This window comes from Ursus arctos, unplaced genomic scaffold (genome assembly GCF_023065955.2).
Source record: "Ursus arctos isolate Adak ecotype North America unplaced genomic scaffold, UrsArc2.0 scaffold_3, whole genome shotgun sequence".
Classification (NCBI taxonomy): Eukaryota; Metazoa; Chordata; class Mammalia; order Carnivora; family Ursidae; genus Ursus; species Ursus arctos.
Window position 1 is genome coordinate 44,158,216 of NW_026622985.1, and position 26,182 is coordinate 44,184,397.

General features: G+C 33.8%; 1 protein-coding gene across 11 annotated transcripts in view; it reads right to left on the reverse strand.

The window, feature by feature from the left end:
• DGKB (diacylglycerol kinase beta) overlaps positions 1-26,182 on the reverse strand; it is an 863,998-nt gene that overhangs the window by 166,960 nt on the left and 670,856 nt on the right. For all 11 annotated transcript variants that reach the window (XM_057304222.1, XM_057304226.1, XM_057304221.1 and 8 more), the window contains 2 exons: positions 14,318-14,408; positions 4,270-4,465 (listed from right to left, as the gene is read on the reverse strand). In XM_057304222.1, coding sequence (XP_057160205.1) covers positions 4,270-4,465; positions 14,318-14,408 — 287 coding nt within the window. The remainder of the gene's footprint in view (positions 1-4,269; positions 4,466-14,317; positions 14,409-26,182) is intronic.

The following is a 26,182-nucleotide window of genomic DNA, read 5'->3' on the forward strand; positions in this document are numbered from 1 at the left end:
TATAAGCTAATATAGGCCTATTGTATGAGGTAGTTAACTAATGCAATTTCTCTACAAGCAAAAAAAATTTTTTTCTTTTTTTTAAATATTTTATTTATTTATTTGACACAGAGAGAGAGACAGCCAGCGAGAGAGGGAACACAAGCAGGGGGAGTGGAGAGGAAGAAGCAGACTCATAGCGGAGGAGCCTGATGTGGGGCTCGATCCCAGAACGCTGGGATCATGCCCTGAGCCGAAGGCAGATGCTTAACGACTGAGCCACCCAGGCGCCCCAAAGCAAAAACTTTTCTAAAAAGTCATTTCCATTTTCATTTAAAATATCATCATTTTGTTTTCACTTCCATTGATCGTTATGTACCATTTATTGTTAATCCAAACAGAAGTACCTGAGCTTGTGGGCCTTTAAATTGCATGTGATTCACATGCACTGTGGTGGTAATGTACCCATTTGTATAATTATCCTCATTAAATATGCAAAGACCTATATTTTATAAACGACCATTGCAGAGCTACAGACTTTCTAATTAATGGCACAGTTTTTACTTACTTTGTTTACATGTGCATTTGTATATAAATGTGTATGTAGATATGTATATCTATCTTTTTATCTATCTATGGAGAAGGAAGAAGACGAGCAAGAGGAGGATGGAAGTTATTTTTATCTGATAACTGAATTTAATGATGCTAGAGTCATTAATATGACAAAATGTTTTTATAGAGCACAAGTTAATGTGTTTTTATTACAGTTTTTTTTAATATTTCCAAAATATGGCAATAATTAGTTTGAACCAAGTTTTTACAGAACCTCTGAAGAGCTGCAGTTATAACTCAATGGAACAAAGTTTGAAAAATAATGGTTTAGCTGAAGGCCTTTATTTCTTTTAAAATGCAAATACCTCTACTTTCATCTGCAATCAGTCATTTATACATTAATGTGAGTGAATTTATTAGACATCTTTCCAAGGCCTAGATTTACTTCAGAAGAGGGGGAAGCAAAGATCAGCTCAGCAACTGGAAGTCATGGGCAAGACTGAGGATGAAGGCCAGGCAGACTGAATAACTACTTGGCCTACTTTCCAACTGTGCTTAGAGACCATGCGACTAGATAGAACACACTCATTCGTATTTCCAAAAGCAAAAATGAATCCAAACACGAAAGACAAACCCACAAAGAAAATATCTACAGAATTAGAAGAGTCTGCATATGTTTCAGAATTGCACCCAACTGTTTTAGAATATTCTGCTAGAACAATAATGTAATTAAATAAATTACTTATAATTTTGGTCAAATTGAATTAAATCAAGCATAACATTTCCAACCAGTGAAATTATTAATGAAAGATCTTATGCTGTAAGTATCCTCAAAGACGGCAAACAAATTAATTGTGCAGGAGTCCCAGATCAGGCACAGCATAATACAGATGAGGACTGCATGCTCTAAAACCTGATCCCAGACCTTTGGTCTATGACATGTTTTTAACTTGAAAAAAAAAATAGTAAACTTATTTCTTAATTTAAATGCTTCTACTAAATAAAATAATTTATCTTTATTATAAGAATCTAGTTATGTATGCTTCCCCCACTCTGTTCCCCACTGAAAGCTTTCTCAAGTTGATGGAAATAAGCATCCATTTCAATATAGTAAAAAATTAAGTTTAAACTTCAAATTTCTTGCAGCAGCATATAGAAAAGTTGTTTGTTAATGTTTCAAGAAAGTACTTCTTGAAAGGAAATTATATTACTAAGTTTTTTATTTCTTTATTTACATATTTTCTAAGAGTGAAAAATATTAACGTGAGTCTGGGCTAAAGAAACATGTTGAACTAGACTGTATTTTTCATAATTCATTCGAAAGTCAATACTTATAATTATTTTATGTAAATTTGAAAATAAATCTAGATTTAAAATACTGATTGACTCTCACATTTAATACTATTGTTTTTGTGTCAAGATATTGAGGATAAAATCCTATGATAGAAATATGTGCCACTGAGGAACGGGATCTATGCAGGTATTTTAAGTAGTAAATTTCACCTCTTTACTATTAAGTGTAACATTTACGGGTTAAGAGAATACATTTGCAATCAAATCTTAGAAGCATTCTGAGATATGTCTGGCTATTCCGTTGCCAAATATATCAATACGAAAAAAAATCAACATAAAATTAATAAAAAGGAAATATTGGTTGATATATTATAGTCTGTTTTCTATATTATGCTGATAAGGTCATTTTTAGTGACGAAATTTTCCTTATCTTGAAATAAAACTACATTCAAACTACTAGCATCGTCGGCTTCAAAAGAGGGAACAAAAAGTTGAGCCAAATCAGTTCTGAACATACTTCTGTTATTGCTCCTACAATGACCTTCAACTCTGATTTCTACTCTTTTTCCCTACCTTTCTACTGAGAAAAAATGTATTCCTACAGGTTCCCAGTTTCTTCTTTACCAAATTTATGGAGACTTAGCCCTAATAGTTCCATGACATTAAGTAAGAAGACAAAATGGGAAGAGAGGTCTTTTCGTACAGTTACAGGCAATGACAGTCTACAGCAAATAGCAAGCCTACAGGAAGCTCCCTAGGGGATGTATAGACACTTGTCCTGGTTGAGTATAATCGTGAGTCTTATAAACTTCAATAGCTCAATAGGTGAACATAGTTGGCAGCTGAACATTGAGAATAAGTCATATTTATATATGGAATATCAACATGCAAAGGACATGTCAGTTTACGTAGTGATCACATAAAAAAACCCCGGAAATTGTTATAGATACATATACAACTTTCTAAAATTATAATGGGCTATATTACTATGTTTTACTAATCTTCTTAGAAAGCTATTAATCTTACATTTAATGCAAATACAATATTAATGTCAATAACCCCTAGGAAATAATAATTATATCTAATTCTCTTCATTTTAAAATTCATATGACACAAACTTACTCCTTTCTTCTATACATTTCTCCTTCAAAAAAAACATTTTTCTCCATGTTTCCATATAGTTATATTCATTCTGAGTATGAAGCATTTTAATTAAGTTGGTGTAAATTTGCTTGTACTAAATTACATGACTCTTCAGAATTTACCTCTTTAAGATTACTATATATTTAAAGTGTTTCAAAAGCTTCTGTCATTGACAGGTTGTAATAAGCACTTCTTTCAAGGCAATAATAATGAATACTTTCTCTGTCAATCTTTGTCACACTCATGGTCACTACAGTCCATATAACAGAAGTAACTGCTGGCTCCAAGAACCTGAATCAGATACTTGAAGACACCAAAGACACCAAAAGATAAAGCTATTCCCTACCACTATCAAGCTGATCAACCATTTTCACATTTTATTTTGTTATTTATGTTTTAAATATATTTATTTATTTTTCTTGGGCCCATAAGGGGCCAACTTCTCCATATTTTGTCTTTGCTACACTGAGCTGGCCAAGAGACTTTCTTGGCTGTCTGAATGCCATCAATAGTATTAATTAGGTAGATTCTGAAAAGTAAAAGAAATATACATAATTTATAGGGGCATGACTGATTATTAGAATACTACCAATTTTATATCTTTGCCTATAAAATCTATCAACAAGAATTAGTTGTTGTGTTCAAGTGTGACCTCTATTCCAATGAAATTGAAAATCCTGATCTATAGCTATTCTCTCTCCCATGTTGCTAGTCTTTTTTGATCTGTTTCCCAGGTCTCCTCATTGCTGTTATAAAATTTCTGGAAAAACAGCTGCAGATAACCAAGATTTCTTGTGGGGTATTTAAACATGTCATTCTAGATGGTACTTAGAACAACAGCTTAATGTAAGATAGCTTGGATGTCCCAGGCTGAGTGAACCAAGTCAAGAATAAAAAAATCTTGCAACACAACATCAGAAAAGCCTTAACGAGGCCCTTCTTACAACTGAAACATCCTGACCAAGATGATCACATTTCAGAACTTAATGTGCAATATATCTTATATTATTATCCACTAAATACCCACACGTATTTCGTTTTCTATGGGAAGGAAAATAAACAGAATTAAATCTGAAGAAGGAGGATAAAAGGGAAAAAACCCATGAAAAACATAGCCACTTTATATATGATTTTAGAATATAATATGATATAATTTAATCACACATACATATCTGATACTATGGAAAATATAACTGCATAAATATATAGACTACAGTGCAATGGAAAACTCTTTAATTTTAAAGTAGCCTTCAAAAGCAGGTTAAGAAGAAAGTGAACACAATTAAATGTGAGAAAACTTACCCTGACTTGCAAACTTCAATTCTTTCGCATCTGTGAGTGTGGTCCTTTTGTCAGACCCTTTTTTCTCTATTCGGCGATGGCTTCGTCTTTTCTTAGACTCTCCCCAAAGATTGGATCCACCATGCATGCTTGGTATATTCAAAATAGCAATTCCTTCCAGGGAGATGTTTATTAAATCTATTTGTACTCCATCACACTGATCAGTAAAAAGAAAAAAAAAAAAACAGGAACAGTAAGATATTTGATCATTTTTTCCTTGATTTCCTCTTTTGCATTTTCTTATCTGTCAAAAGGAGTTTTTAAGAACAAAATCCTGTCATATTCAAATAAACCTTTCGAGAACACTTAAATGACTACTCTAAATGTCAATATAAAAGATAAAGCAGCCTGGTACATTAATCAGTTATCATTTAAACATGTCTTTAAACATAATCAAATTAAATCATCAGTCTATCTTTGTTTACAGAAAACCATTGTGAAGGACACATATTGGTGTCTGCATAACCAGCTACAAATTTCCCATGTGTTAACAAAAGAGGTTGAATCTAGAAAGTCTGGTCAATGTTCAGGCAGAAATTTTAATGACTGCCTCCTCATTAGAACACACTGCAAGCCACTATTGGGGCAAAGTAAGGAAACAGAATTCATAATTCGTGATCTCACTTGTTTGGGGAGAGAAAGAAATGGCTTGGTAGACTTTGGAGGAAAAAATAAAGTAAAAAACACCAGTTCAAAGAGACCTGAATTACATCAGAGTGGCCAATGATGGTTTCTTGTACTAGATTAAGTTCCAAGCGCGGTGCTACAGGCAATGAGAGGCACTGTTGTCTAACGGAATATGGAGGACCGGTGAGGCTGAGTAAGAGAAACGCTAAGAACAGCAGAGGCAATGTACGATCCACCATTACTCTATAGCTGCTATAACAATAGATTGAGAAATGAAAATAATTAATCAGCCAGATTTTTGTTTGTTTGCCTGGTGAGAAAACACCATTTTGATTACAAAAAATATGAAACTTGCTAACAGACGATGCTTTGTGATATTCAGAGTGGCCACTTTTTAATTTTTTGAATTTTCTGTTCATTTCCACTGATGGACATGTGTGAAGAGTGCATGGTCATACTCTGTTTTTGGAATTATTATTTAATTATTCATTTGCTTTGAGGTGGTAAAGTGGTACTTATTATAAATGTATGCCAGATATCGTTCTCCCTTTGTCAGCTGTAAGTAAGCTGATATGAGAAGAGATGCAAATATGTAACACTCTGTCTTACAGAGAACCATGTTAGGGATATGCATTTCCTAGACTGAAGTATATTTGCGGTGGGACTGTTTTATTTACCGCATCTTATTTCAGAAACAAAACAAAACAAAACACTGATACTGACTTCATCTTTCTCTTTTTCATGGCAATGATGATTTTTGAACCTAGAAGAGATAATGCTCCACCAAAATGAAAAAAAAAACAACAAAAACCCCAACAAAAAACAGCTCTTTTTCTACATTTGCCTCTTCGTACTGAATCTAATACTGCATCTTGTTCACTAAAATATAAAAACTGTGAAATAAAGCAACACATCTTGAGTCTACTTGGCAGGGCTAGAAACAAATTCTAGAGAAGGTGCCAAGTTTTCATTCAATTTGTTTCAAAGGGGGTGAAACCGAGGTCTGGATGATGCCTTTTTTCCCCCTAGAAACAAGCGATTTTTTTCCTCCTTTTCATGTATTAAATTAAGAGGATTTCTTTTTACTAAAGAATTCTGCTCATGTGTATACTCACTTACCGCTATATATTCTAGATAAACAGATATTAATTTCATAATTAAAAGTAATCTTGTGTAAATACCCTGCAGGCCTCAATGAATCAAACACATACTGTGTGTCAGGCCTCCCACTGTCTTCAAGTGGAATGTACTGGCTGGATAATTAGATAGTACATATTTTTTAACCTTATTTGCATGCATATTATATCTTTTGCACACTGACAAGCAGCAGTAACAACAAAAGTCAGATTACCACAGGGAATTCCCACAAAGAAGTCTTCATTCCTTATAATTTGCAGCCTAAATTAAAATAATTTGATCTTTGACAAGGATGAAATGTCAAGCAGAAGGGGGTCCTCTACAAGCCACGGCCTGTGGCTTCTGAAATCTGCCTAATTTATGTCAGTCACTTCTTAATACATATTTAAGTATTACACGAAAAAGATGATAAATATGCAATCTGACACCTTTGGTATTTCCCTGCTGTTAATTTATAAAGGTCTGGCTTTCCCCAAACTGACTAAAATCATTTAAATAACAGAAGAATTGTGAAATAAGCTAGAGTTAGGGCCTGGCTTCCATTTTCACTCAATATTGAACACAGCAGGTAGTACACTAAGACAATTATTTGACTAGGCCTTAGAACCCCACTGTGACAAGTTACTTTCAGAATTAGTGAAGGAGTATTCCTTTGTTCATCTGCAGCAAAGGAGAGCAGTCGCAAATAGGCTTTTTGTTTTAATTGAATGAGGGGAGTTACATGTGACAACTGAAAAACATCAGCGTATACTATTATTCATGTTTTCACTCTTCAGAGTCTTATCACGTGTAGTTTCAAGGAAACAGAGTGAGCAGCTTTTGGAAAAATGAAAAAAAAAAATCCTCAAGTTCCCAAAGAAGGACTGATGAACACGGAGGTTCCTAGGAGAGCAGGACAATGTACTTACATAAATTGCTATTTATTAATGATTTGTTTCCACTAGTTCTTGACCCCAGGTTACCTTCCTCTGTTTGCTTTAACATTGTGTTCATTAGTCTGGAAAATTTCGGAGCTAGCTCTGATGGAGACCAGGAATTGTAGCGGACCAACTCAGTGCATGGAAATAAAAGCTATAAACAAGTTATAATACTGTGTCAGATAATATTTTTATCCGCTTTGTAGATTTATGATTTTTAAAAAGGTAGCTACAGAGGAAAAGAATATAAAAGCTTAAAAGCTAACAGCCTCGGTTAGTCAATAAATCCTGAATATTTTTATTATGTAGAAAAAAGGTCGTTAACATATAGTACTATGGGAGCTATTTGTAGAATGCAATGCTGTGAGGCCATTGTCCATTCTTTTCAGTTTTAAAATGGAAGATCTTATTCCAGAGACAAATTTACTTAAAAGAAATGAAGATGATTTAAATTGTTCTGCCAATGTATTTCAATCCTCGTTTATAAGCATACTTTGCACCATACTACACAGAGGTGTTAAAAAGAGACTTTTTAAAATAAGTGTATTGTTTCAGATTCAGTTAATATGTCGTCTGATAGAAAAATTCAAAATTGTGAGGAACTTTGGACAGCTGTAAGAGTGGGTAAATTTGATGAGATAAAATTAACGATACATCGTAAATATTTTTTTCCATTGTGAGTCTAATTCTATGCCCAGATCAGATAAAAATTATACCTAATTTTATTTAATCAAATGTAAAATCAATGCTTTGTTCATTATATAAAATAGCATGGAGTAAAATGACTTCCATAAGCCCACTTTCGGAGAGTTACTGCAAATTCATATGTAATTCATAAGATAAAATTATGTGTTTGCAGAAAACAACAGCAGTAAATCCACAAATTAAAATATGTATGTACACATAAATGGCCTAACAGTGTCTCTTCAGATATTTGAAGGCTGTGGTACTCTGTATTTTCCCGTGAGTAAGCTTGGTGTTTTTTGAAATGCATTTTATAAGTTTTATCTACAAAACACAGTGTGATATAGGGCTCAGGACATGCCTTTTAGGTCACTTTACTATTAGCTGGCAGTCCAGTGGTGGTGATGGAAGTGTTGATTGTGGGTAATCACAAGACATCTCTCAGAGCAGAACGGACGCTGAAAAGTAAGCAAGAGAAAGATGGACGCAAACCCAGAAAACAGGACAATTTGAGGCCTAGACCGCGCATGCACGCACACAGCTGCTGAACATGTTGATAGTAATAAAATACTGCTGGCTCGAGATATCCAATATTAGCCTTACGAATTAGCAGAAAACCCGTTTGGTTTTCCATGTTTTCCTTTTTTAGTAGATTCTGTGAAAGCTAAACACTATTGCTGGGATATTAGAACTCTTACCAGAAATCATCTTACTAAAAATAACTTCTGGTAAACACAGAAGAGAATATTCACCCTTTGGTCATTCACCCCCTTTTTCCTTGTTTCGTTTATTCCTCATTCTCCTAAGAAAAAATACGATGTTTTTATCTCAATGAATAACAGTGCCCTACACCTACTAAATTTCTTATTCTTTTCTGGAATAAGAAGTCATTCTGTATGTTTTGGATTTAATGAGCTCAACTTTTATTTCTAGTGACCATCTTTGTTAGGGCCACATGTCTACTGTCTCTTTTCATTATTGTTTCTGTAATTTCACTGCCCCCCCCAAGTCACCTGGAAAGCGTTAGAAGACAAGATAGATCTTTTAAGTGTTCTTATCACACACACACACACACACACACACACACACACACACGTGTGCACACACACAAAGGGCATGTGATGGATATAATGATGGCACTGATTGTGGTGTTGGTTTCATGGGTACATACTTCTCCTCAAACTTATCAAGTTGTATACATCAAACATGTACAGCTCTTTGTATGTCAATCATGCCTCAATAAAGTGGTTTAAAAAATACCCATTCACAGTTGCACTTCCTCAGCCCCAGACTGTGGTTTGGTATGGCTAAGACCAGACTCAGGTGCTCTAAATATGTGTGGAAAGAGCATCCAGAGTAATTGTGATACATGGGGCAGAGACTGAGCTATGAAAGTCTGCCCCATTGCCTTTAAAAGCTCTGTGTTTTCCAGATTACTGGGCAATCACAATCTTAACTATAGAATCCTCCTAATTTATTTTATAACCCTGGTGCTTTTTGCCCTTTGTTAATTCTTGAGATCATTTTGGTTTTATAGAAGTAATTAATCATTAAAACAAATCCTAGTACTTTAGAATGGAACTTCTAAATCTTAAACTATACCGTCCTTCCCAGTCTAAACGACAACCTAAAGACTGAAATACTTTGGAGAATGGGCTATTTTATTCTCTCATGAATTTTGCCTGGTACATGGAACAAATTAGAAGTCCACAAACTTTACAACTTCAATTCTAAATGCTGACCTGAGATTCTTAGGTGTATATCTATGCCCCAAATAGTTTAATACAAACTTTGCTTTTAACACATTATCTTGTAATTTTAAAGCTTTTTGTGTTATTAGTTCTTTATATTTCGTAACAAAGAGGATAACTGAAATTTTTAATTTGGAAAATTTCAACTTTGTTAATCTTTCTTTCACACCATATATATGTATGTATGCATATTAAGTATATATGTTATATATATTATATATCTTGCCATATTATATATGATTATACATTATTATATATGTTTATATGATTTCCAATTTATTTGTTTCCTTAGATTTAAACATTTTGGCAGCAATATAATTCTTGTTCCTCTTAAATTATTAGATAAAATGCTTATCTGCTTATCTCTATAGTGGAGATATTTTAGAATCTCTCTAATTGATAGGATTTTGACAAAATCTTAAATCACATAATGTATATACATTGCTTATACCAAAAACCAGGTATAGTTAATAATAGATAAAGCATTTGCTATTATTATTATCTGATATTTGATTTATTCCAAATATTCACCCCCTTTGGAAAAAGTTTCCTTTATGAAAGAGAAAAGTGAAATAAAGGGTCACACAGCAAATTGTTTTGAAGAAGCTGCTAATAAAACAAGTATCTACTTGAGGTACTCTCGTACTTTTACCCTCTGTTATATATTTTCAAATCATAGTTGGTATAATTTTAGGCCAAGTAGGGAGCAACAGCAAACAGAATCAAATTTCCAAATTGATGTTTTTATTATATCTAATTATAAAGTAACCTTGAGGGTAAAAAGGCATATTTTGCTAATATGATAGACTGGATTCATTAAAAAGTGAGTGGAGAGGCAGGTTTTGCATTACCATCTATACAGGAACACACATACATCCCCCCCTAGGTTTTAGAATTGAGATAAATAGGTAACATTATAACAATATTTTCAAGATATGCAACAATAAAGTGGGGAAGGCAGAGTGCTGGTTCTAATTTATAAATGCTATTGCAGCGGGCGCCAGAATAAGCTAGCAAATGCAGAGCTGGGAAGCCAGACTTGCAGGGCTTATAGAAGCACCACCCTAGGAAGAATAGCTTATTCTAGTTGTCCAGATTTCTTGGAGGACCATTCTAAATAGTTTTTCTATAAAATGTAAAAAGCTCTGTGGAACAAAATCACTCTATTTATCATTATAACTTTTTTTTTTTTAAAGAGAGAGAGCACGTGTGTGTGTGTGTGTGTGTGTGTGTGTGTTGTGTGTGCGCAAGCACGCAGGAAGGGGATAAGGGCAGAAGGAGAAAGAGGGAGAGAATCTTAAGCAGGCTCCATGTCCAGCATGAAGCCTGACCTGGGGCTTGATCTCACAACCCTGAGATCATGACCTGAGCCAAAATCAAAAGTCATACACTCAACTGACTGAGCCACCCAGGTGCCCCATAACTTTTTATTTTCATAAAAATGTCCTTTTATTTTCATTCAAATGTCCCTGGTTATATTTCCTTAATCATTTTTTAAAAATTTTTTGACATACATAATACTATACTCTAGATCTAGCCTTTATTTTTTTAGAGCAGCTTAAGGTTCACTGCAGAATTGAAGGGAAGTACAGAGATTTCCCATCCACCCCCTGCCCCACCACATGCACAGCCTCCCCATTTATCAACATCCCCAACTGAGTGATGCATTTGTTACAATGGTTGAAACTACACTGACATCTCACAATCACCTGAAGTCCATGGTTTACGTTGGGGTTCACTCTTGCCGTTTATTCTTTGGGTTTGAACAAATATTAATGAGATTTATCCACCATCATTGTATTTTACAGAGTATGATAACTACCCTAAAATCCTCTTTGCTCTGTTTATTCATCCCACCCTCCCCCTACAACCCTTGGCCACCGGTGATCTTTTTACTGTCTTACAGTTTTACCTTTTCCAGACGTCGTATGTTGGTATCATACCATATGCAGTTTTTTCAGATTGGTTTCTTTCACTTAGGAAAACACATTTCAGTTTCCTCCACATCTTTTCAAGGCTCGATAGCTAATAATAATATTCCATTGTCTGGATGCACCATAGTTTATTTTTCTACTCACCTACGGAAGGACCTCTTGTTTGCTTCCAAATTTTGGCAATTATTAAACTGTTATAAACATCCATGTCCAGGTTTTTGTGTTGACAAAAGTTTCCAGCTCCTTTGGGTAAATACCAAGGAATATGACTTCTGGATCGTATGATAAGAGTATGTTCAGTTTTGTAACAAACCACCAAACTGTCTTCCAAAGTGGCTCTATCATTTTGCATTCCCACTAGCAATAAATGAGAGTTCCCGTTGCTCTACATCCTTACCAGCATTTGGTGTTTTCAGGAATCTAATAGGTATAGAGTTGTATCTCATTCTTGTTTTAATTTGCATTTCTTTGAGGACATGATGTGGAACATTATTTCATGTTTATTTGCCATCGTATATCTTTTTTGGTGATGTATCTTTATGTCATCGGCCCATTTTTTTTCAATGGGGTTGTTTATTTCCTTATTAAATTTTAAGAGTCTGTGCATTTTGGATTAACAGTCTCTTATCAGACATATCTTTTGCAATTATTTTCTGTTTGTGGCTTGTTTTCTCATTCTCTTGATATTGTCTTTGACAGGGCAGAAGTTTTTTAATTTCAGTGAAGTCCAGCATATCAGTTACTTCTTCTACTGATCGTGCCTGTGGTGTTGTATCTAAAAAGGCATCAGCATACCCAAGGCCATCCAGGTATCCTCCTATGTTATCTTCTAGAAGTTTTACACTTGTATATTTCACATTTAGGTCTGTGATCCATATTGACCTCATTTTTGTTAAAGGTGAATTCATTCTTTTTAGATTTTGGGTTTTTTTTGTTTTTGTTTTTGTTTTTTGTTCCATGGATATCCAGTTGTTCTAGCACCATTAGTTAAAAATACCTCCTTTGCTCCACTGCATTGTCTGTCTTCCTTTGTCAAAGACAGCTGAGTTTATTTATGGAATGGGTCTATTTCTAGGTTCTATATTTTGCTCCATTGATCTATTCATCTGTTCTCTCACCAATACTGTACTGTCTTGATTATGGTAGCTTAATAGTAAGACTTGAAGTCAGGTAGTGTCAGCCCACCAGCTTTGTTCTTCTCCTTCAACACTGAGTTGCCCATCCTGGGTCTTCTGATTCCCCATATAAACTTCAGAATCAATTTGTTGATATTCATACACACACACACACACACAGACACACACACACAGAGACACACACACACACACACATACACAAATTGCTGGGATTTTGACTGAGATTGCATTGAATCAATTGATCAAGGTGTGTAGAACTGACATCTTGACAATACTGAGTTTTCCTATTCCTGGAAAATCCATTTCTCCTAGTTCAACTTTCTTTTTCAACCTGTATTCAGTGGTAGGATGAGGTAAGAAGAGGTATGAGAGGCTTCAGAGTCTCCACCCTACATTTAACCAGAAACCACACTTTTTTCTTTCATTTTTGCCTTCTGCTACAGATTGTCTTTGAGCATAGGTTTCTGAAGATAAGAAATGATCAAAATCTACTATATTAAGGATTTTTTAAAGTAATGATTTTTGAAGGTAAAGGGATATTTTTATTTTTTATAAATATATATGCACACACATAACTACCTAAATATATCACTCTCTACAGATGTACATAAAATATATTCACATATAAATCTTGATAAACAGTAATCACAGAAAGTCCATGTTGAGCCCTAATCCTTCATCTTTTGTGATTATATTTCTTTTCAGAGTTATGATCTGATTGAGTCATAAAGGGTATTTTCCATTCCATGATCATCAATTCTACTTCTAATACTTCAATTTATCTACCAAAAAAGTTCAAAAATGTTACATTTTGAAATAGTGCCATTTTTGCCTTCATTATCATTTAACAGTAAATTAGAAAGGCAGAGTAACAAAAAACTTAGCCAGGCCATTATGATCTAATGGGTCTATATCTACTTTTGTTTACCAAACTTATTACCTGAATATATGCCACTAATGATTTAGATCTCAGTAGACAAGTTATGCATTTATTTTTAAAATAAAAAGTGTTGAAGCCAATATTTCACAAATCACATCAGCTAGTCATTAGGTATTCTGGTTTCATAATTCTATTCCTTTGGTTTGCCTTTGCTACTCATCAAAAGATAACTTTTCCTTTTTCTTTACCCTCTAAAATTCTCTCAATAAAACTAAGTCATTTTCTATTATAACCCATCTCCAAAAATTTTAGTCGTACTGTATCTATATTTTTTGGTAGACCTATTTGCTCCAAATTTTTTCAAAGTGTGTCTTTTCTTGCTGTCTTTGCTCTCTTTTTTTGGCTTTTCCACTTCCTAGAAATGTAATGGGGAAATGGCAACCTCGGGAACTGAAAAAAATCTAGTTAATGAATGGGAATGGAATGGAAAAGTATTTTTTAACCTTTATTCATGAAAGTAAGTACAATTTCTGTGAACTGTGTTTTAAAGGTTATAAGATATTGAGACCTGAAAATAAGGGGTTTTTTTTTTGTATGTATCTTGCAATTTTTTTTCCTTCTCTTCAAATACTTTCCTTTATTTTACATTTTTCTATCCACACTATGCCTAGTAAATTCTCCAATGATTTCTAAACTTCTCCATTGTTCCACCTCTCATCCTTTAATACTGTATTAAAACAACTCATACTCAAAACTTAACTTTATACTAATAATTCAGAATGCTAGAATCCCAATAAGTGACAGAAATAAAACTTTAGAATTGTGAGTTAAAACTATATGGATTACTCAAGGCATAACTCCTTACACGGGCTGTCAAAAACATATTGATAACCAAACTCAAGCCATTTCATTTCAATTATAAAATATAATTCATTTTTCTTACTTCTATTTCTACAGATTCATGTAGCTTCTTGCAGGTGGCTGAGAAAGTTTCAGATGTGCCAAACTCAAAATACCAAAATTTGTTCTTCATTCTGAAAAAGGAAAGGAAGAAGCAGCTTAGGCAATTATCAATAACAGAAGGGATTTTTTTAAAATTAAGTAGCTCTGTCTTGTATTATAAGTCATAAAAAAGGTTTGAGGACATATAACATTCATAATGTAATAGACAGTCACATAATTTTCAAAGCTTAAATGTTGGTGTCAAATTGTATGATTGCCCCTGAGGGAATTACAGGAATGTGTTGATCTGACAGATTCAAGTATACCTTTGACTTTTCTATATATTGGTTGCTCAGATTTTAAAATATGATTTTAGTGCTTATAATTCTTAGCCTGTTCTTAGACAACTTGATTTAGACCAGCCACTCTGTAATCATAAAGAGAAAAAACAACTGGGGCTTTTTATGAGAAAAATGAGACTAAACTAACTATGCTAAATTTTTCTAGATAATTATGCATTCTTTAGAAATTGGCATGATTGGATAGCACATTAAAAAAGAAAAAAAATCATGTTATCCATAAAGCTAAAATTTAGTAACTTTGGGATAACTATTCACTATTTTTTAAAGATAGTGTCCTCCTTTCTTGAATAATAGTGAGAAATTATGATACAATATAGAAAAACTGAAGAAGTAGTAATAGTATTTTTTCAATAACAAGAGTTACAAAAAAATATGGTTTAAAATACTTCAGTATCAAAATTTATTTTCTCTCATGACCCAATAATCATCTCTTTCCTTGTGCCAGGTAAATAAATTTATGACCATTTAATGTAATTTTACAAGGACTAGATTTTTGTATTATCCAATACTTGATTTGAAAATTAATTCTCATGAAAAAATGCAGTTTTTAATTATACATATTTTAACAAGGTTTTATGCTCTCAATTAGAAGAAAATACAGGTAAAAGGAGATACATGTTTTCACACATACAGGCAAAACAAAATTTTTGTCAATTCAAATATACCTCTCATATTAAATTACTCTTTTTGATAGTAATATTGATATGTGCTTTTCACATTACAAGATAAAACATTTCAGCAATTAAAAATACATTTGGCAAGGACTTTACTTCTTAATTCAGCCCTATTATTAGTCATGGAAAATGATATGGAACCTAATACAGTGTTTATTATTACACTGTGTTGAACAGAGTTCTATGATATGAAACTACAAATTATAAAAGTAATCTCATCTACCTAGACATATTTAATAATGTAGCCTTATACAAGATCTTATTTCCTCGCAAAACTTTCACTTTCTTGTATCAATTGCCATAGCCGTGCCAGTAATCTGAAAATTTCTATTCCTAGGATTCTAGTACCATGAACCCTCATTCTTTTCTAGAGAATATTTTCCTTGAGTTATGACCTGAGTTCATATATCTGAGTAGTTAAAAATAAATGATAGCTTATTAGATAGATTGGGGCAAACGTTTAACATCGAGATATGTGGCCCTGAGCCTATATGCAAATTTATATTAAATTAATGCAAATATCTGCTTCAGAGAATATATGTAATTTTACAAATTTATTCACTGGCTGAAGTTACAAAAATTAAAAATATTTTCCTTTTGACTCATCATCCTGATGAAAACAAGTCATTCAATAAATTGAGAGGGAAATATTGGTCATATGCAGTAGTTTCAAGACAACCTTAGAATAATAATTGTATGTTTTATGACTGTTTGGAATTGTCTTTCTACATTCAGCAAGTTTTCTGATAACATTTTTGTGTTAGCATTTTATCAAGATTCAACTCACCCATTCATTCATTCAATAGATATTTAGCAAGGACATCAACTTTCATATGCTACTGTGGTAAGTTCTAAATATATAAATATCAATACAATTATCTTTGTCTCCAAGGAGCTCAGAATGTTGTAAGATGATGGGTATATAAGTTTGTTAAAAAGTTAATGCTCTACAAAAAATATGAGCCAAGTGTTGCGGGGGAACATTTCAGTGAGTCAACTACTTTTACCTGGGAGGGTCCAGAGGGCTTCAGCAGAGAAGGCGGTATTTGAATTGGTAAGTCAAAGAATGCAAACAAAGAAGAAAGACAAGATCTGCGCAGTGTTAGGAATGCAGAATAACTTAAGAGAATGCTGCGTATGAGCTAATAACGGTCTGTTTCCAAACGTGTATGTCAAGTCAAGGGATTTGGACTTGATATTCTAGATTAAGAGGATGCTGACAGAAGTTTATTACCAGTTGAGTGACGTGGCCAGCTCTGTTACATGAGCAATAAGTTTAGCAGAAATGAGTAAGAGGGCTAAAATGTTGAATGCTAGTAGTGTGAACAGAAATGTGGCTGTTGGAATAGTACAAATGAAATATCACTGAAGGCCTCAACCAAGTGGCGAGGGAAATGGAGAAAAGAGAGGCTCAATCCAAGGAGTGTAAATGAGGCAGCATCAATAGGAATCTAATCGTATTATTAGATTGTACTAATTTCTGCCATACCAAAGTTATTTCTTAGTGTACATGTAGGAAAACCAGAGCATTACTCCAGCAAAAGAAGGGCTTTGGGTTTATATTATGACAGGTTCTATCAGGGATCTAATGTATACTGTATTGCAGTTTGAAAATTAAATATACATATATATACACAGACACACACATATGCACACACACACACACACACACACTTTTTATTGCACATAAATGATTATTCCTTTTTTTCCATTCTACCCATCAAAATTCTTCTTAGCTTTATTAGGATGATGGGGAGCTTGTATCAGCTAACCAGAATATACCAACTTTAGTAAATACATCACAAAAAAAGAAATTCTGAGAATTTACATTCAGCCTTTATTCACCATATTAGTTAGCATTACCGCTCATGTGCAAAAGCTGCTTTAAATTCTCCATTATTACAACCATTTTATGTTTCACTTAGATAAATATATGGAGGTAATAAAAAACACATAGAATCAGATTCCACATGACAAATTAAGAGCTGTTAAATTTTATTTTTTCAACCAAACTGGTCTTTAGGTTGTAGAAATGCAAAAAAGCACATTTAAACATGTATGCTGTTTACTTTTATGGCTCACATTAGAAAATGATCCAAATAATTCAAACTCAAATTTGTCAGAGAAAACCCATCTATAGCTTTGGACTTTAAGAGTAAGGTAACTGGACATTTAACACACAAAACAGCCACACCAAAGTCAAATTTATTGTATTCTTAGGTTTTCTAATTGCAGGTATGATGACAAATGTCCTATAAAACGTTATTCACACTACTATGATTTTAACTCATTAATACATTAAACCCTATTTCAATGAATTTAATTTTAAGTCTACAGGTCTCAGTTTAATAATTAAAGTGCTTGGCTACCAGATGTTCAGGTAAAAATTTAGAAAAAATTAGCTCACATTTATCAAGATTTTCTTACTAGTAGTAACTTCGCCTCTTTTGCATATCCTCAGGGAAATGTAAACTACCAGACATTTTATTCAAGCAAAGAATCATTCTCATCATTATGAAATTGAGGTAACATTTAGTTCTCCAAGTTCCGAACTTTCAAATAGGTAATTTAGTTTCTAACAATACACTTCCCTTGGAATTTTTCTTCCTGGTATACATATCTTTTGATCTGGTTTTTGTCTGCTAAGTATTGTAAAAGCAGCAAACATAAAACAAACAAACGGAACATGAATTGCTAGTGCATTTCCCCAAAAAGAATAACAAAGAGCCTAATTAGAGATTAAGCTCATTTCTGATGAAGATGCAACATACAGAGAGGGGTCAAACTGCCTCATTTATCTTGCTGTAGAAAGCTCAAAAGTCATAAACACACAGAAAGTTTTAATTCAGTGAAATTACTCTTAAATTAAAGGTCTTTTTTTCTCACAGATGTCTCTTATTTTTATTATATTATTAATACATATAAAATTACTATTATATTACTACTTCATATGTGTAAAACTGAAAAGCCTTCTATTAGATACCTGAATCCCCTTTTCAAGCCCTTTCAACTAAGCTATTCTATCTACATTACATGGATAACATGTTCAGCAGATTAGAAAATAAAACCCTTTTGATCATTGCTTTTCATATGAAAGTAAACACACAAGGTCTTAAGTAGCTTAGTTAAAAAGGATTTAAAACCAATATGCTCTTCTACTCATTAAGGATGTTTCAAAAATCTCATCTTTTTCATTAGCTTTCTTTCACTTCTGTCCTGTTCTGAAAGTATTCAACAGTTACTTCAAATCTGGTTTGGAAATTGTTGTCTCATGGAGAGCAAGGTTTCTAACAACTCAGCTGCTTGAATGGTGATTGTATGGAATATGCTAGGCACAGAGCAGGAACTGTAAACTCATCTAACAACGTCCGTGATAAGAGATTCAGCACTCATGGCTCACAGCAACAGGGTCAGTATTCCAAGTGGGACATTCATGTTATAGAATCCATTCACTTTTATTTGTTTTTCATTATAAAAAGGCATTACACACAACATTGGTTATAAGGTTACTCCTTTACTCCTGAACGTAGTGAGGTATTACATTTAAAGACACCACAAACCGAGTGGTAGGGCCCCACTGGGACGTGACAGCGTGGGCGCATCCCCAGGAATCCAAGGGAGTTGCAGGGGTAGGAGGGAGGAGCGCTCCTGGGGTGGGAGCAGGTAGGGGCAAGTAGGGGCGGGTAGGGGCGGTGGACAGCAGGCTGTCAGGACAGCGGGGCCTTGTCAGGGCCACCACCTGCAGTTTATCACCTCTTGAAATCAGTCAGCTGTCATCTGTACCGATGTAATAGCTGTATTACAGCTGTAATAGGCATTTGTTAAGAATGACCGCCATACCCAACCTAATGAAATGGGCAACTTATTTTTTCACTTTTGATTGATGACTATACATACAACTAATAAATGGTCATGAAAATGGTGGTTCAATGTTTGAGATTTTGGAATGAATGGCAACTTTTACTCTAGTTCGTAAAAAATCATAGCATCAAACATTTAAGTATGTAAAGAGTTATATTTGCTTATAGAAATTTGAAACTATAATTTTATGGCAATTACTATCCATAGGATCATACTAGTGGCAGAAGTGACCCTATATTCTACATCATCAAATACTGCACACTTGACTGATACCTTGAAACCCATGTTGTTTTTTAAATAGTAATTTGTACTCCTTTCATAGCAAGTGAATAATGTTGATAATATTATTTCATAAGGAAGAAACACAGCTGTAATGATTACAGTGGGGATATTTTATATTCATACCAAAGAGAGCAAACACTTTTCATCTCTCCAAACAATAGGTAAAGATATAATTTTTTTTAATGACATATAAAAATGTTGTATCCAATGCTCATTCATAAGATACGCTTGGTAAGTCCCCAGGAGACAATGAAACAAGCTATAGAAACCAGAAGAACCATATAATACTCCATCTTAGTTTGTAAAAAAAGATGGATATTCTAAAAATACAATTTTTAACCTGAATTATTCTTATATAAGTAAAGAAATTTCTCATACAAAAGGATGCATCCAAAGATCGAAAAATTTCAGTATGATTTTTCAATTATTTTTTCAATTCTCTTTATAAAAGAAAGAATATGCGGTTATATAGGAGTGGTTTCAGATATAAGAACTTTCTATAGTAATACAAATCGATTACTTCTTACCTAAATGTTTTCTCTATTTTTTATTAGAAATGATCAGGAAACTTAGAGTGGAAAAGTATAAAAGCACTAGTGATGCCACATTGCAAAGTTTACACTAAAGAAGTATATATACACAGTAAGTTCCCAAAGAGCAATGATAAATTAATAATTATATGAAATGTAAAACTAAAACTATAAAATATTTAAACAATGTCCAAGCATGTTTAGAATAGAATATCTTTCAATAATAATTAGATCTTTACTATTAAATATTTCATAATATTAAAAGTTTCCCTAAGAAAATTGTTAAATGGAATTTGTGATCACAATAATTGCTACTGTTATTGAGCATAGCACTGTCACAGGTGAACCCAATGAGTCTGAGAACTCATTCTCCCAACATCACATGGGAAGGAGCATAACCTAACTCAAGAAATCCTAGCTTTTTTCCCATACTGTCTCTCATTAAATATAATAATGAATGCAGCATCACCTGAAACTTTTTTTTCTAAGCCAAAAGGGAAATGTTAGAGGTCAGATAGGTCATCATTAGATGACTCCTTTGTTCATATTTCTATTTTAAAAGAACTTTTATTCCCCTCTCCTGAAATAAGCCAACTAACGATAACAATGTAATCTAGAGCTGACCGATGGGACCCGAGGAGAGTACACTGTGGGCTTCTATGAAAGATTTTCCACTCTGGTAAAGAGTCAAACACAAAGTGAAAGCTCTGCCCCTCCTTTCCTGTTTTTGCATGTTGTCAAGTAAGGGGATTATAATGGGAGATGGAACAGCCATCTTGCCAGTATGAAGGAAAAGGCAAAGGAACCCCAGACATGCTAACCCAGATCCCTGAGAGAGTTAACTGCCTTATCAGCCAACTCTGAAACAGTGCTCTCTGAGTTTCTACTCGTGAGATTTATAAATAAACTTTGATTTATTTGGTGTATTCTGTTACTTGCAGCTGACACACAGCTCATTTTAGTTTATAAGAGAATTTCACATAAATTATTATGAATCAGATGTTTGGAAAATCTAAACGAGGTGATCTATTTGTCATACAATACTATTTTCTAGATGTGAAATTCTGTGGTAAAGGCAAAGGAGTTAAGGTGGAGAACTTTTTTTTTTTTTTTAAAGATTTTATTTATTTATTTGACAGAGAGACAGCCAGCGAGAGAGGGAACACAAGCAGGGGGAGTGGGAGAGGAAAAGCAGGCTCATAGCGGAGGAGCCTGACGTGGGGCTCGATCCCATAACGCCGGGATCACGCCGTGAGCTGAAGGCAGACACTTAACCACTGTGCCACCCAGGCGCCCCAAGGTGGAGAACTTCTATTCACCATAATTACTTGTGCTTATCTTTTGACTAGACATGCCACTGTAACTGAATTTGCTTTTATCATCTGACTTGCTGCCCCCCTGAATTTTCTAAGAATTATTTCCATGTATATGTATTTGAAATAATCTTGGAAAAAAACTCATAAAACATCCCTTTTTAAGTGTCTCCATTTGCATCTGATGCTTTTATTATAGTCAATGAAGTCTGTAATGACTATTAAGCAGCTAGTAAGTTTGTTAAGTCTTACCTTAGCCCATCCCATATATCCAATAACTTAGAAACAGAGTTACCAAGTGATATGTGAATTGATGAAATACACCAGGACGTCTGAAATCACTGCAGAAATATTTAAGACATAGTATTTCTCACTAATATAAACAGGAATATGAAGAGCCTAGCCAAAACTGATAGCATAAATGTTATTAAGCTTTGTATACCTAAACATAAAAGAAGCTATACTTTATTTAAATGGATTATTTTATTCATAATTAAAAACAAAAAGAGGAGGGGCGCCTGGGTGGCTCAGTCAGTTAAGCGTCTGCCTTCGGCTCAGGTCGTGATCCCAGGGTCCTGGAATGGAGTCCTGCATCAGGCTCCCTGCTCAGTGGGGAGCCTGTTTCTCCCTCCCTCTCTGTCCCTCCTCCTTGATTGTGTGTGCTCTCTCTCGCTCTCTCTCTTTAATAAATAAAATCTTAAAAAAAATAAAAGCAAAAATAAAAACAAAAAGAGGAAAAGTGCTACAAATTTGAGAATTAGCATTTCTCCATGCCTAACTCTGGACATCGGGAAAGCTAGACTGCTCTGCTCTCTGGTGGGATAGGAACTCTTTTATTCAACATTCTGAGCACCTAATCTAGACATGGTACTACAAAAGGCACTGGAATTACATTTGTACATAAAATAAATCTCTGCTTGCACAACACTTAATTTCTAGTCAGGAAAATATATTAAATTATTTCATATTAATTGCTGGAAGTGTTAAAACAAAGGTTTACAGGATGCCTTAAGCATGTACACAATAAAAGGGAATAGCAAGGCTTCTTTCAGGAAGGAAATTGGTCAGGTTTTTCAAAGACTAACACCGTTCCTCAACCCATCCCTTTTGCTTTGTTCTAATTCCATGATTACCAAGCAATCTAGGATTTAATTTGGTTTTCATAGATTTTGATGTCTACGGATATGATGTCTTGAATGATAGAACTGTATTCTAATCTCTGGAAAGGAATTACCACCTCCTCCACTGTATTTTAAGTGATATATATAGATTTTATTACTTGGTAAACTTGGGCAAATGAGTAAGAGCCTGATCACTTCGGAGTGCCATGATACAATTATGTATTTGCATTTACCAAAATGAGGATGAGACTATAATCACATGCTGAAAATACTGCCCACTGGGAGAACTGCTAGGAAGTCCAAAGAGCCTTCAGAGGCAGCAGGGAAAACTAGCTGGATAATATGAATCGAGTATATTGAGCTAGAGAATGAAAGAATTGCTTGCTCATCCCCTCTCTTTCTACCAACTGACTTTCCTTCTTTCTCTTTCACTTTTTCTGTGTCTCTGTCTCTGTCAACCTCTCTCTCTTTCTCTGTCCTATTTGCTTTTACTGAATGTTCTCAACCAATCAATTATTTAAGCACCAGTTATAAGAATATAGTGTTAATATAGTTCAACAGATACTTGAAATGTACCTACTTAGCTTCAGGGAAATTAAGTAAATGCAATAGTTTCAGCCGACTTACAGTAAAGACAGTTCCTGTTTTCTGTCCTGACTCATGAACAACTCTACAACTGGAATATAAATTGATTGATAACTTTGTACATTTAAGAAGTACAAGGAGTTCACATTATTAAATAGTTCTGTTTAATGACATTTGCTTTGCATATTTAAATATGAATGACATCTCAAATCACTAGACAAAACAGTTTCATAATACAACATAAGGAGTTCAACATGAGGAAAAAGATATACAAATATTTTTGCAAACAGATTTACTTTCCATCTAATTAATACTTCTCTATTACTATCCTCAGTAGTATAGAGTAATTTTAAATTAGTAATTATGTTCATTAGAACATATTATACCTTGCTGCATTTTAATGTTTCTCTTAACCAAGTTTTAAGCTCTATGCTTTGTAAAACTTGCAAAAATAACGAAAAAAAATCACACCTCTCTAGCTCCTTCACACATTATTTCCCTTACCTTTATTCTGTGAAGACTACCATGGTTTCACAACTTTAAAAAAATACTTCTAATAAAACTTGTTTCTATTCTTTGAAAATTAGTTAAGTGTTTTACCTTTTGTTTTCTTCACACATCAGCAGTCCTTTTCCAATTCTGTGACAAGAAGCATAACTTTGCATTTTGAAAATGCTGTTCACCTTAAAACTTCTCTCACACTACAACTAAGAAAATGGGACAATTCTCCTTTTTCCAGTGTTACAGAGGAGTAGTGTTAGAAACACATTAATTATTGTGTATAAAAATGATATGGATAGGAATCAGATATTTGAGTTATATTGAAAATATTGGTATTTTTAATCAAATTGAGGAATTACATCGTCTAACACCTGAGTCAGTAAATCCATTCTTATTTAGATTGCATTTTTTGTCACTGATTTATATCTTAAGGGACCCAGGTGACTCCCTGAAATATCATGATCTGTTTTTATTTATAGTAAATATGCTATAATTTATATAAAATATTCAGGCTGACTTGTACGTAAACTAATTGACAGAAGGAGACGTTATAATTTGGGAATTAATCATTGTGCTGGTATATTCGAGTACATGTTGGATACTTCTAAGACAGATGTGAAACATTTCCTCTCTTTTTCTCTCTAGTGTTATCCACTGTTTTATTTTAAAAATCTGCCTAGCCCATATACTGTTTCCTTCCATTTGAAATCATGCTCATATAAACAGATAATAAGTGAAGATGAAATCCAGTTGGAAATATTTTATAAAACTATCTTCAACTTATATTACCATAAACAAATGAACATCACTTTTTTTTGCTATATTAAAATACTTAGGAACACATTGCATTGTTTTCCAGAATTTAAATAAAAAGTCATCTGCATTTTTCAATTGAGGCAGAACAAAATGATATCCTTGTCCACAAAAGTGGTACTACAATCTGAACCTAGATATAGTGTTGAAATCATTACACTCTGAATACTATTGGATATTTATAGTCACTCATTAGGGTTAATGATTCATTTAGAGATGTTTCCTATTCTGAACAGATTATACAGATTAGAGAGAATATCTCATTGTCATTTTGTATCCATCAATATGAAAAGAAAATTTCTTGGAGGCACTTTTTAGTGAATGGTTAAATATTCATAAAATAATCATAAGATTATTCATAATTATATAATATGTTTTAGTGTCGCTAAATCTTGCCAGAGTTCATTATTATGGATTCATGAAATCACATATGTGAGTAGGAACTCTACTTCCCATTCAGCTATTTCCCTAAAAATTTAGAACCTAATAATTTGAGACAGATGAAAACAAAAAGCAACTTCCTTAGGAACATGAAAGAAAAGACCAAAAAGGAATATCTATTAGTTGTATTCATTCAACAAATACTTATTGAAAATCTCTTATGTGCCAAGCACTGTTTTAGTTGCTGGAGATTCATCAATGATTAAAATAAAGTTCCTATTCTCATATTGCTCATAGCCATTATTTGACCAAATATGAGATTAGACTGTCTATTATCCCTTAGAATTAATAAACCACTCTCTCTCCTCATTCTTAGAGCAGAGTATATACAAAATAAAAGCTCAAAACAAACATAACAAAATATAAACATTTTAATCAGCCAATTTCTGGACTGCAAAATTAAATTACAATTGTATTAATAAAGTATTATTGAACACAATGGTAGATTATTTGATGGCCACAAATTCTTCCCAGTCCTGCATGTTTGCCCCTATGCAGTGGGACTATGCCACCTTTCCCTTCCAGAAGTAAATCTCTCTCCAACCCCTTGAACCTGGGCCTTAGGGAATTACTGTGACCAACAGGATGGAACAGAAGGGATGGGGTGCAAGTTCCAGAGCCTAGACCTCAAGGGGCTTGTAAATTACACTTTCCCCCTCTTGGAGCACTGTGCCAAGGACTCTATGTTGTGAAGAAGCCCAGGATGGAAAATGATGTGAAGAGGAAGATCCAATATACGAGTTGAACCCTGCTTATCCACTGGTTTCCTGCAGCTGAAGAGCTGCCCAGGCAACCCACAGAAATACAAGAAATAATAAATTGTTGTTGTTTTTAAGTCACAAAGTTTCATGTGTTGCTAAGTAGTAATGGAGAAAAGACACAAAAGATATTAATTATCCTATAATGTACTAAGCACAATATATAGAAAAGTCAGTAAAACTTTCCATAGCTCTGCCTATAATCTTTGCCCTATACTGTAGTGGGAAAGATAGGAGTTTCTCAAATACACAGATATTGTGAAATTGCTATGATAATATGAGACAGAAGGAAAAGTAAAGATACTTCATGAGAGGTTATAATTACTGGGAGGGAAGCAGATTTCTGGCACAGGTGATTATAAGCACAAAGGCCCTGTGGTAGAAAGCAGATACCTAAAACTAAATGAAAGAAGCCCAAAAAGCCTAGAAGAGACAGAAAGTTAGCTCATTGTAAGATTGTACTAGCATGTTAGGGGCAGGTATTTATCTGTATACCCTACGTGTCTTATGATGAATACTGTTAGTTGCAGTGCATATACAAAAGTTATATTTCTTTGGTTATGTGGTGTTCTTTTGATGCAATTATTGGCTGTATGAACATTGAGGAAATGGCAGCAAAACATGT